Genomic DNA, 12605 nt, shown 5'->3' on the forward strand with positions numbered 1-12605 from the left:
AAATCCTAAGTTAAAGTTGTATCACAGACACTACAAATGAAGCTTCAGACTTCACTGCAAAAGTGTCTTCCCTGCTTGCATGTCCCAGTCAACGGCAGATGACAACTTACCTTGAGGTAATTAACTACTCTGAGAATAGCTCCAGAAAAGAGCTTTTCCACACTTCTGCCATGGACACTGACTTCTTGTGAAAATTAAAAGGAAAAGTTTTTGAATATTCTTACTCAGCATGGCTATCTCATTATTACAATTTTGGCTTTTGCAGCAGCCAGCACAAGCTGCAAAAATCCCTTTCACCACTTCTACCTGTGAAGGAATGGGTTTGATACAACTTCTGGCTAAAGCAAAAGACTCTAAAGTACGTTTTTGATTTCTAGCATTCTAGAGAAAGTAAAAGAACTAGCACTTTGCATTAGGGGGTATTTTGCTATCTGCTGTTAATGCCAAATGAATGATTCTTTGTTCTTCAAGACAGAAAGTGACCATCCGAAATGGAAGTAGTACATTTACTCATTTTAGAAGCCTATTCTACCAGTGGTACAAATTCAAAGCTACTTGGAACAGTTTATGGACAAACGAATGAAGCTAGCCTACAGTTCCTTCCAGCAACAGAATCAGTGTCAGAAAGAGTTATGACCACTTGCTGCACAACATACAATCACTGCCAACTGAGGTTCCAAAAGTATGAATAGCTCCATCTAAACTTTGAAATAAAAAGGAATTATGTAATGGTTTATAGAGTCATAGAATAAATGTTAAAAAATATTAAGATATTTTCACTTTAATTCTTGCAGCTAAACTATTCTGGTCCTAGCATGTTGCAAAACACTATGGATTATTTAAAATGAAGGAAAATCTTACAGAAGTAGTAATTTATGTTCATATTTGAAAACTCGTTTCACATAATTCAAAATGGAAAATATGTGGAGATTTTACACAAGGCAAGACACTATGCAGATGGGTTCCATGACAGACATAAACGTGTATGAGAAACTTGTGAAGAGCTGCTTATGTGGTACACAAAACAATACTCATTATGCCAGGAATCTGCTTGCTCTTTCAAGCCTGTTCTGAACAGGAGCATATTGTTTGGAAGTAGCATGTTGCCCTAACTATATTGGCAGCTACCACCTGTGATGAAGGAGAGTTGCTTTGGGTTTTTCCTTCCCCAAGTAGTGCATTACCTCCTTTGCTTCCTACTTGAGCAAATTTTAGTAGGCTACTACATTACCACTGCAAATACCCCTATTTGTATTGCAACTGAATCCAACATTTCATCAATTCTTGAGTTAATCTTACTATTCTCTTTTAAGCTAACTAATAAAACAACCTCTGTAAACCTTACGCGTATAATCTCAGGAAATTATTCTCGAGTATCCTTCACATGTGAAGATGTTTTATAGGACAAGACATACGTTTATGATATTTTCAGATAGATGCAATCTATTTATACAAGAAAATGCAGGCAACTTAAATATTACATAATTTAACAAAATCTAATGTAAATTCACATGCAGATTTGAAAGTTTATCACACAAAAGATGTTTTAAAAAAATCAGCGTGGTAGTTTTGAACTCAGTCTTACTTGTATAGGCCATTAGGGATTGCCTATGATGGCACATAGCTGAGTCATATGGTATCACTTGACAGTGCGTTCCTTACTCTGCATTTTGTTCCCAACTAGACTCTGCATATGTATTAAGGAGAAGGTCTCATTTCAACAAATGTTGGCATCTCAAGTTTTCTAACTTGGTCTCTTTATTGTCATTGCAAAAAAAGTACCTCTTTGGGTGAACTATTCCTTACATTTTAGCTACCTCTTGCATTATGAGTTCCTGTTCTTTCTGTTTAACATACATGAGGACGAGGGTAGCTACTCAGACACTGACAATGAAATTTAGATGTCTAATTTTGCCAAACGACTCTCATACAAAGCTACCTACATGGAAAATCAAGGCAGAGTAGCTAGCAAATGGTAAATGCAAAACCTACTGTAAATTCCCTGTAAACGTAGTCTCCTAGTTTGGTTTCCCATATCTAAAACTTAGATTCAAGAGGTATCCTTCTGAAAGCATGAAAAATGATAAACACACCACCAGGAACTGAGTTTCTCAGATCCTGCAGTATATGCATTTACAACCTATATGCACAAAAGACTACCATTAGTATTAAAAAATTCAGGGATGCTTACGTATTTTTCTTGACTTTACAACCAAAATAATTTTTGGCTAAGTGTGAAGGAAAAAACAATAAGACTGTAATTGAGTAGAACTCCTTTCTACTGGACAACACTTTGGACCCCAAAATCCTGCACTACAGTAGACATAAGATCTACCTGACACAACAGGTTTAACAGACCCATCAGATTTCTTGCACCTAACATGAGGTGCTGCTGTTTCTTGCTTCTTTTTTCCTTGATGATCAACTCTGTCTCAATCTATGGAGCAGAAGTGCCCTCTCCTGCAGCCCAATTGCATGTATAAGCTGTACCAATGGACCAGTGTGTCACTTGTTGAGATCCCCTCTAGTATTCTTTTTACTATTAGAGAAGAAGAGATACTTGGAACTAGAAGACAACATTATTCCAAATGGGAAAAAGAACAGGTAAGCCCAAGGTTTATCTGACGTGAGCTCAACCAAAGTCTGTCTCTCTCTTGCTTTCTTTCTCCCCTTTTCATGTGGTACCAAAAAGATGACAGGCTGTGAGATAAGGAGAGGACAAGTTCTATGTTTTTCATCATCCTCTCTTCTCCTAATTTTAACAGTATACTATCCAGTTGGTCTTCATCATGAGTTTAAGCTGTTTTATTAAAAGAAAATGTAATGAGACCAGCTTTTACACCTGCAAGAAACTAATAAGTTGCAATACTGATATTTGAAAACTGCTGGCTAGGACTAACACGCCAGGAATAAGAGGCGTGCCTGCCAACATAGCGCTCTTTTGTTAAAAGGATGGGCACTGATATTGCTTTGCATGCTATTGCCAGTCCCTCCACAAAGATGAAAAGCAGCATTTATACTGGCAGGATTTAAAGATGACAGCATTAGCATTCAACTCATAACATGCTGCAGAGAGAAGAAATGCAATTATTTTCCTTCCCAGCTAAGTTGTATGTGCTGTTATGCCATTTCTTCCTCTTTCTCATTTGACAATTTCATGAATGACTACTAAAGCTCGCAGTTACACCTTCCCTTCTAACATTGTGTCTGGTTTTCCTGACCGCTATTTTGCTTCCAGCTAAAAATCAAAAGAAAAAGGGGTTGGGGGTGTGTGTGTGGAATTAGGCCAGACCTATGATACAGACAAAAGCAGTAACTGTGCGTGGCAGCAGAATTCTTGGTTACTCAAATAGAAAACAAAAATCATTTTTTCCAGTATGCTTTGCACAATAAAAATCCATAAAATTGATAAAGGACATTAAGGAAAGATTTCTACAGGAAAACATCACAGAAGATGATATTGGCCTGGGAAAAGAAGGTTTGATTAACACAGCTCTATTTTAAAAAGAAAATGTTGCTAGGGTCTTTACACAGGAAGAAATATAATGCATTGTAACAAATACAAAAAATTGATTAGCATCATACTCTACAAGAAAAAAATAATACAAAATGTGTAAGTGTTAAGAATTAACAAGTAATTAATTTACAAATGTTTTAACCTCAAAAATCTTTAAGAAAAGTCTTACAACTTTATACTCCATTTTTATACTTTCATCAGAAACAACTTCCGTGGGGACGAAGAGCTCTGGGCAGCTGGTGAACCTCAAGTAGCAGCAAATTTGCTACTTTTTTTTTTTCCAAGTACATCCTGTTTCCACATCCTCTGCATGTCATGGAGACAGGGACTGTGCATTCCCACATGAATTCCCCAAATTTTGCTCCTCACATGCCTGCAAGACCAGCCCTTTTTTTTATCTGGTAGTATTTGCACTTACAGAAGAGAGGCAGAATTTGCCTTAAAAGTGAAGGAGAGGCTCAGACATTTAATTTCTCTTTCATGGGAATCCATTGCTCCATCAGGCTTGGATATGTCTGTTTTTCCTGTGGTTTTAAAATCTCCAAGACAAACATTCTTGTAGCATTTCCTTCCTCTTCCTTAAACAGCCAGTTTTCCTGCACGTTGCACTGACTGGTTTGTGGAGTTATGTGAATGTGTTTACTCTTTTTTTCTGCCTTCAGGTTCAGACAGATAAGTGGTTCTGTTTTACTTATCAAGCAAACAGATTCTCCCAATTTTTCTCCCAGCTCATTGCAGCTGACACCTTACGATAAAGAGAGGATCTATTCAAGAATGCTGTTCAGGCAGCATGTCAGAATCCTTAGGGATAGTAATATAGGTACAGGCTCCATTTCAAGCAAAAAAAATAAACAACAATAACCTTTCTGACAATTCTGAAGAACGTACAACTTGGCGCTCTGGGCTTGTAGATCATCCACACTGGCTGGACAGGATGGAAAGGAGGTTATTTCTCAGCTGCTTTATGCCAGTTTTGAGCTGAAGTCCTATTTTTTTGTATGTAGCCAGAGGACAGGTTACCAAAGAAGGGAAAATTGGACCTATGTAGGTAAAGCTTCCTCTCAAACTCTAAGGCAGTTGTCAGGGTACCAAGAAACACTTTAATTATACTTTTCTTTGTTGCAAGTCCATGTTTATTCTTCCATTCCTACTCCAAACTCACCTCTATGGCTCTTGCTTTCAAATTGTTCCCTGTCTCTCAACCCCCAAGCAGCTCAGTATTTCATTACCTTTTAGAATTGAAGAGAATTCTCAGATTCCTTTTACAATGATGTGCTCTCTTTTAGCTGTCTCTACACAGATTTTGGTACTCACACTTGTAAGTACTCCTATTTTACAGCTGAATCACTCTCAGTAGTAATCTCCTGGAAATCAAGGTGCTTATGCCTCTCAATATTTGGACAAATCTGCTCGTTTTCAGCATAGATGAAATAATGGACCACAATTCCAGAGAAACAAACAGATCGTCTTCTGGTCTGCAGACACCAAGATGACTTATTTTCATTTGCCAGCTGCCCTGACTTACTCAGAAACAACATCTAGTAATTTCATAGAAGAACATTTAACCTGGTATTTACTTTACAGATGTCTAGATTGAAACACATGTTAATCTTACTGTGGTTATTCAGATCAACATATGGTGAAAAACTTCACAGTGAAGGTATAACTGAATCCAATAATCAATCAATCATGTCCAGTGAAGATGTAACAGAGTAGCTTTAGCTTTGCTGTAAAAAGTTAGATTTGGGAAACACTCTTTAATGACAAAAGACTAGTGGTGCAGCCCAAGAATAGAACACCAGCAACCATTAAAACTTCAGTAATTTTTCACTCTCTGCTTTGCAACTGTGTCCCTCAATATCAACCAGCACATTATAAAGAATATTTCTGTTGATACTCTGAGTCATTTGTTCGAAGACAAAACACTTCCAGGTTTCTGATGGAGAAAGAGACTGATGAGCTACAAGTATTGCAAGGAGTGATACATTTCCCAGGAGCCACCTTTCCTTCATCTGTGTGCTGAGAACAGCAGTCAAGATTTCTCTACTCTGCTCTATCAGAGTTTGTATCTATTGACACAGAGTGACAGAATCAATGATTTCTAATTTTCAGTGGCTAGAATAGAATAAAAACAAAAGGCCTAAACAAAGAAGTAGAAGGCTGGAACTTGAAACAAATGAGTGTGTTCTGCAATTTCATATATGAAACAAGAGCAAGAATTAGGCCATCTACTAAAAGAATGATTAGAAATGAGATCAAGAATTCTTCAGTTGGACTGCATAAGACAATTCCTCCTGTAGCTGAGATACTCTCAGTTCAGTACGCCAACAAGTTTGACAAAGTCTGCCTGGTACTGACAATCAAGATTGAACAGATGTGCCATTCATTGTGCCAGGAATCCAGAATTTCAGTCTTTCAGCCTTCCCTCCAACAGCTAAAGACGCCAAGAACGTGAACCAGAAGCAAGCCTGCAGTCCTGTTGGGCATGCTATTTGGTCACAAGAACCTATTACTCTCTAGTCTGATGCATACATCAGCATATAAGATACTGATATGGTCCTCTGCTGATAAATAAGGGTGAGGTTGAGTTTTGCTCCATGAATGCCAAGTGGTAATGTTTCTTAAACAGCAACAGAAGATTGTTTTAAAAAAATAATTCCTGATATTGAAAGTTTTCTTTAAAGCTGCTTGCTTGTTAATTTCCCATTGAGGAAGATTTTTGCAGTCCACTACCTTTTAATCAAGTGCTTAAGAAATAGAAACCATCTACTCCAGCAAAATTTCTTCTTCTATTTTGTCTAGGCTACAGAAAACAGAGGGAGAAAAGAACTGCATGCTGTAAATGTGGTCAAAGTTTTAAAAACATATTTGTTAAGGAATCAGACTTCTGCTGTACTCTCAGGTGATACTGCACAGAGCAAGGGGGGGAAGTAGGCTAAGATGATGACAGCAATCTGCCTCTCCATTGATAGATTGGATCTTTTATCTTCCAGGAATACAAGTCAACTAACTCAGTCTTTGAAGATAAAGTTGTTGAGTCAAAAAGGCATGCTAGCACAGTGCTGGAAGAGAAGATCTCTTAAGAAGACATTTCTCAGCAATCTGGTGACTGGCACATTCCATCTTGAAGTACTACAGAAATTGCATGCTTTTTTTCATTCCATAATGCCTTCAATATGTCCAGATGTAGACGACTTCTGTTCTTCAGCGATAAATATATTTTCTAACTGCTGTGTTCTCTCTCCTGTACTCTTTATGTACTGTCACTTTTTAAACTTCCACACAACTGGTGGAGAATTATTCATTTACTGGCAGCTTCTCATTCCAGTAATATTCCTAAGTTTGATGGAGCACTAGATTTCCAAGAAAGAGAAAAATAAAATTACGTTCCTTACCTGAATTTTGTCTTCTCTGAACAGGAATCTGCTGCTCTGTCAGGACCCACCCTGTGTTGGTTGCATTCAGCAACTGTTTTTGTATTCTGCCTTCATGGGGTTGGTCAATGTCTTTCTCATCAGAGGTTTTCTGGTTGGAGAGAGAAAGAATTGCAAATGTACTCTGCCTAGTACACATTTTTTTCTTGTGCCTCTATTCCAGCACCGTGACTCACAGTTTAAATCTGTTTATTTTTTCCTTGCAATTTGACAGCTTTGCACCTCTGACAGTAGGGCCTGGAGAGACGTCTGTGGTTCCACCTACTCACCAGCTGAGAGGGCTATCAAACAGGCTTCCTAGCCTTGGTGGAGATGGGGAAAACCAGCAGTTTCCCAAATCTGATAGAGCAGAGGATTTCCATTCAGAGAAGACAAAAATAATGAAGGAAACTGATTTTTCAACTACTGTTTATTTTGATCTGTCCATAGCAGTTTCAGTATCACGCAGGTTTTTTCTGTCTTGCCTCAGAGTCGCTAGAAAAATTCTTCCCATCTTGGGGGTTTTCTATAGCTTTCACCACTGTTAATATCTACTGTTCTAAGTGTTTCAGAGAGAGATGTGTAATGAATTCTGGGATTAACAGGAAAGGTTGTATGTTAAAGAAGATTACTTATACGGCTGATTAGTTTCAAGACTGTAACTCAGCTGCTTAAGAGGGTCTGAATGTTCTTGCTGTCAGAGAAAACGAAAAGCAAAAAATATTTTTATTTTAAAGACCACCATGCTTGTCCACTCTAGAAATAAGCCTTTGAGGGAAACAACAACAATGACCAAAAAAAAAAAAAAAAAAAATCAAAAAATCAGCATTTGAGAGACTGGCAAGGGATGAAGGAACTAAATCTGCTGTACCAAGCCTGAAAAATAAAAGCAGAACGTACAGATATGCTACCTTTTTACAATATTCACTACTTCCTGGAAAAGAGCTCTTTCATCAGTAGCGTAACTGACTTGTAGTCCTGTAACTCCAGATCTTGTGAGCAAGGGGGCTTGGTCTCTGCTACCTAGAAAATAAAGTAAAAAAAAAAAAAAAAAAATCATTACAATTTAGAAGGAATTCCACAACTTCAGTCAAAAATATTGCTTTAGAATAAAACATACAACTAAAAAGAAATATGGAATACAACTTACTATCTTTAGCACATGTTGTTATTATTACAATTAATTCCATGGATTTATTTTCTTCTCTTGGGTGGAAAAGTTTGGTTTTTTCACTTTGTACAATTGTACCATAGTGGTAATCTTTTACAAATAATCAGATATAAATAAATCTGATTCAAGACAAATTTCAGCATTTTACATGCACAAGAGCGCAGGTATTAGAAAATTAGTTTTGAGTAATAAAAATTAAAGAACCATAAGACAGCTCACACAGTGTTTCCATGGAAAATATATTTTAATTGCTAGCTTTGCATAGTGCTTTGCAAAACACTTTGAAGAATGAAAATGCTACATAACATAACATAGTTCTTTTTTCAGTGCACTTCTTAAAAAACACTTAACTTACTAACAGAAATGGAAAAACACAAGCAACTGCTCACTTACTGCACATTAAGAGTGTCTAGATTGATAATGTGTGAATAATAGCTAAATTTGTATGCATGTAGGACCTCAGCACTTGCTTTCTGTATTAAAAAATCCCTCTTTAAATGAATAATATGCAACACATACTCTGTCTTTTCATTTTTCTCTATACAACAGATAGTAATATTTCTGATTAAGGCAACAATCTGGAGTTTTTAAAAGGCATTCTACTCTGACACATTCTTAAAATCCTGAGAATTAAAAAAGTGTGCTTTCAGAAATAAAGTGAATACTGTAACTTACAAAGCAATAATAATACAAAAAAGGGGGAAAAACGATGTATCTTAATGTCAAGTCACTCCACAGAGAACTCAAAAAGTTCTAGACAAGAAAATACTGACAGCATGCAACTATTAAAGCAAGGAATGTCACAATAACATTTAAACATATAATTTTATTTCACTAACAAAACCAGATCAGAACCTTTGATTTTTCAAAACATTGGACCTCTTTACAGAGAGTTTTTTCTTGATAATTTATCAGTGGCACACACCTAGGGAACCGTTGTGGCTATACTGTGGAAAATCTCAGTATGGTAATGGAGATAATTTTTTAAAAGGTGGTAACAAGCATACAGTAATATAGAATAAACTTCACTGAGAATAATAAAAACTTAGCTTAACATGATACAATATCTACAATGCTTTGAAAAATAAAGTGGTAAAAGAAGGAGCTGTTGCCTTAATGCTAAATTTATTTTTGGTAGGTTTTCGCCCACACTTAATTTTAGACAGTATTTTGTGGTTTAATACACATTCACAAAGCCAAAGAAACCCTGAAAGAAAGAGAACTTTCAAAAATTTTTTGTTTGTCTGTTTTACTAGCCTAAACCAGTGGTACTCAACCTTTAACAGCTGGAGAGCCACTTCTTTATTAAAAGGAGTTGTAGAGCACCATAAAAATCAAGTATCAACAGTGATTTTTTTTTTTTCCATCATGACACTTCAATGTGCGATGATGCTGCCTCAACATCATCACATATTGATACATCACGACATGATACATCAGCATCCTCTCTCCCAGCAGCATTCTGTCTTCAGCCCCTTCTGGCTGCTAGGAAGGATTGGGGTGGAGGGGTAGAAGGGGCAAAAGGGCGAGTTTCTCCCCATTCTGCCCCACAGCTGCTGGGCGGGAGGTGATCTCTACTCTTACCTGTGGGGGGATCCCAGCAGCTCCTTTTCTTTCCCCCTATGGGAGGGGGAACTTCAGCGACTCCCACTCTGCTGGTCCATTTGCTCAGTGCTCCCCGCGCTGCCTGATAGAGTGGAGCGCCGATCAGACGCCTACATTGCGAGAGCCGCCTGTAGGGCCATGAAGAGCCACATCCGGCTCTAGAGCCACAGGTTGAGTATCACTGGTCTAAACAAAGCCAAAAAGGTACAATAGAATAAGGGTCCCTGTTTGGATCCTAAGAGGATCAGATAAAACCACAAAAATAACCCTTAAGTAAAATATAAAACATACTGTCTCGCTTTTAACATTTTCTACTTGTAGCTATCCAGCAACTTGAGTAGGAAACTAAAGGCAGGTTTTCCTCTTTATACTTTTAGAACGCTGCAGGAGCTTGTCCACAAGTACGCAAACAGAGATACTTTGCACATGTGCATGTTATTTGTGGTTTACAGCCCTTGCAGTAGTTCTTTAGAAGATATAAGCAGGAAAACTCTATGTTTAATATGGCCATTCATCCAACAGTCAACAAGACAAAACTAAATGAGCTAAATAGTAATACAGATACTCGATTATATTTTGCTTGCTACTGTTTGATTACTATGAAATAAGCATTTTTGTAAAATATGTTAAGAAAAAAGAAATAAGAACCTTGGCTTGAGAGTGTCCTGTTGCTATCAATCACTATGGCACCAGTGATTTCTTTTTTATCAGTATTTGGCAGTGCTGTGTCTGATGAGATGCAATAGAATAAAGCACAGATCGGATCAAACTCTGGGTCTGGTTCCAAATCTCGTCTGGTTCGAGCATGTAACTCCATACTGATGAGGGTAAGGTGTTGGACCTATTAACAAATAAATACAACAAATTAGTACATTTTGGAGCTTTCTTCTGAAAAATAAAGAAGAGATTATTAGTGCAAATGAACTCATTGCAGACATTTATATGGTTATATTACACTGTAACTAAGAGGTCATAATTGAAAATTGATAGAAGTGATTAAACATGCATCTCTGGATCTCATTTTTTTGCAAAAAACATTATCCTACAAAAAAAGATTAATCACTTAATGCATTTTTATACTTAACTGTTAAAATTCAATACTTGTTTCTGGGTACTATCTTCTACCAAAAGCAGAAAATACAAACAAGCAGAAATGCTCAACTTCTATAACCGTAAGTTCCTGTAATATTTTCAAAGAGCTTTGCACGTTGAGCTGAATTGAGTTTCGGACTGATCCAGAACAAAGAATCACTGTTGGTTTTTCATTTCTTTTCCCTCCCTCACCGAAGATGTGCAAACAAGCACGAAGACTAAGTCACTTACAGGGAGATACAGAGTATTATTTAAGTTTCCCTTCACTTGCATTAATGAACTTCTACATCATGTTGATAAAGATTTTTGCAGAATGGTTTGCATTTGAGAAAATGCTAATCCCTGTCTATTGTATGGTTTTGACTCTACGATAAATACTGTAGTACTTAATACTGTTTCAATGCAATGTTATTGCTCTGTTATGGACTAATGGGCCAGTTGGAGGCAGCCTGATTTCCTCTAGATTTGTATCCTAAATCATTACAGCCACCACCAAAATGAAATTTTACTATCAAAGCTCTGCTCTATTTCCTGCAAAATTATTAGTTTCTTGTGGCTTCTCCTATGTCATCTACTCAGCACATAAAACTTCTGTCTTCCCATGTCATCTGTAAATTGGTCAAAAGCTGATTCCAAGCCACAGCTGTGGTGACTGTCAGGGAGCATGCACACGCTGGCTGGCCAATCAGCAGCCCAACACAGCTGGACTGTATTCACATTGCAGACCTTTCTCCAGCACCAAGTTTGATCTCCCTTCCCAGACCAACCACTCATCTGCACAAAATATGTAGAGACACTCTTTGAGACTTGTACCATGTTGTTAAATGTAGTAGAAACCGGCCAACAGGTTCAGAAGGGAACATGCAGCAATACTGGGAGGGCCCAACTGAATGATGCCAGATGTCTTGTTTCTTAAGGAAGCAATCCATGATAGTTAAGCTCAAGTAGCTTTTCCAGTAATGTTTTTATATAACACATAACTATTTCTTCCTTCTGACCTTTTCCTTATTTTTATTTTTTAAAGGAAGGTTTACCACCTTCTCAACAAAAATACTGTGAAATTTAGTTCGATATTATTAAAGGAAGGCACCTGGACATCAAACTGAAACTAGTAGAGCAACTACTTAGAGCTGCATGCATCACACACTGATTAATTTTAAGTCAGGCAGAGACCAAGGAGGAAAAGACTCTGCCATTATAAAACTGCTCTGATAAATGTATCATTTCATAAAATGACATGTAACAGTAAGTTACCTCATGTAAAGATTTTGCTTCCTGCAGGTTTTCCACACTGACTTTAAAACCGTAAGTGTTATTTAAAGATGGTCCTTCAATCTGAGAAGTCTCTTTCTTTGGAACGTCAAGGGCAGCAAATTGATTCTTATGGGGAGGGGGAAAAAAGCAAAAAAAAGAAGCACAGTATAATACTGAAAAAAATACAGGTTGCTAAATTCATATGCAACATTAAATACAAATTTATCAATGAAAATGCAAATGCTACATTACAATTGCTAAAAACAAAAGCTTTCATTATCTCCTCATGTCATTTTTCAACAGGGAAACAACAGTTCTATCTTTTTGCCTTTAAGGAATAATTTTAATGAAATCTCGTAGTAAAGCAAGAGGCAGTTTGAAATACTTAAAAAAACCCACCCCATAACGACACCCCTCCAAAACCACACATATTTGCTTTCTTAGAAGCCTGAGGACAGGGGAACCAGCAAATCCCTATTCTCTTTTGACCAACAATTCATCAAAACCCTCTTCAGCCACCACTTTTTAAGGCACTGAATTAAGGGTACACACT

The 12605-nt window shown here is 37.2% G+C and overlaps 1 protein-coding gene across 2 annotated transcripts in view; it reads right to left on the reverse strand.

Annotated features, from left to right (window-relative positions):
* The window catches only part of REV3L (REV3 like, DNA directed polymerase zeta catalytic subunit), a 118086-nt gene that overhangs the window by 21623 nt on the left and 83858 nt on the right, over positions 1–12605 (reverse strand). For both annotated transcript variants that reach the window (XM_080341223.1, XM_080341224.1), the window contains exons 16-18: positions 12053–12178; positions 10355–10547; positions 7842–7953 (exon numbers count right to left, since the gene is read on the reverse strand). In XM_080341223.1, coding sequence (XP_080197349.1) covers positions 7842–7953; positions 10355–10547; positions 12053–12178 — 431 coding nt within the window. The remainder of the gene's footprint in view (positions 1–7841; positions 7954–10354; positions 10548–12052; positions 12179–12605) is intronic.

Source organism: Nesoenas mayeri, assembly GCF_963082525.1.
Source record: "Nesoenas mayeri genome assembly, chromosome: 3".
NCBI lineage: Eukaryota > Metazoa > Chordata > Aves > Columbiformes > Columbidae > Nesoenas > Nesoenas mayeri.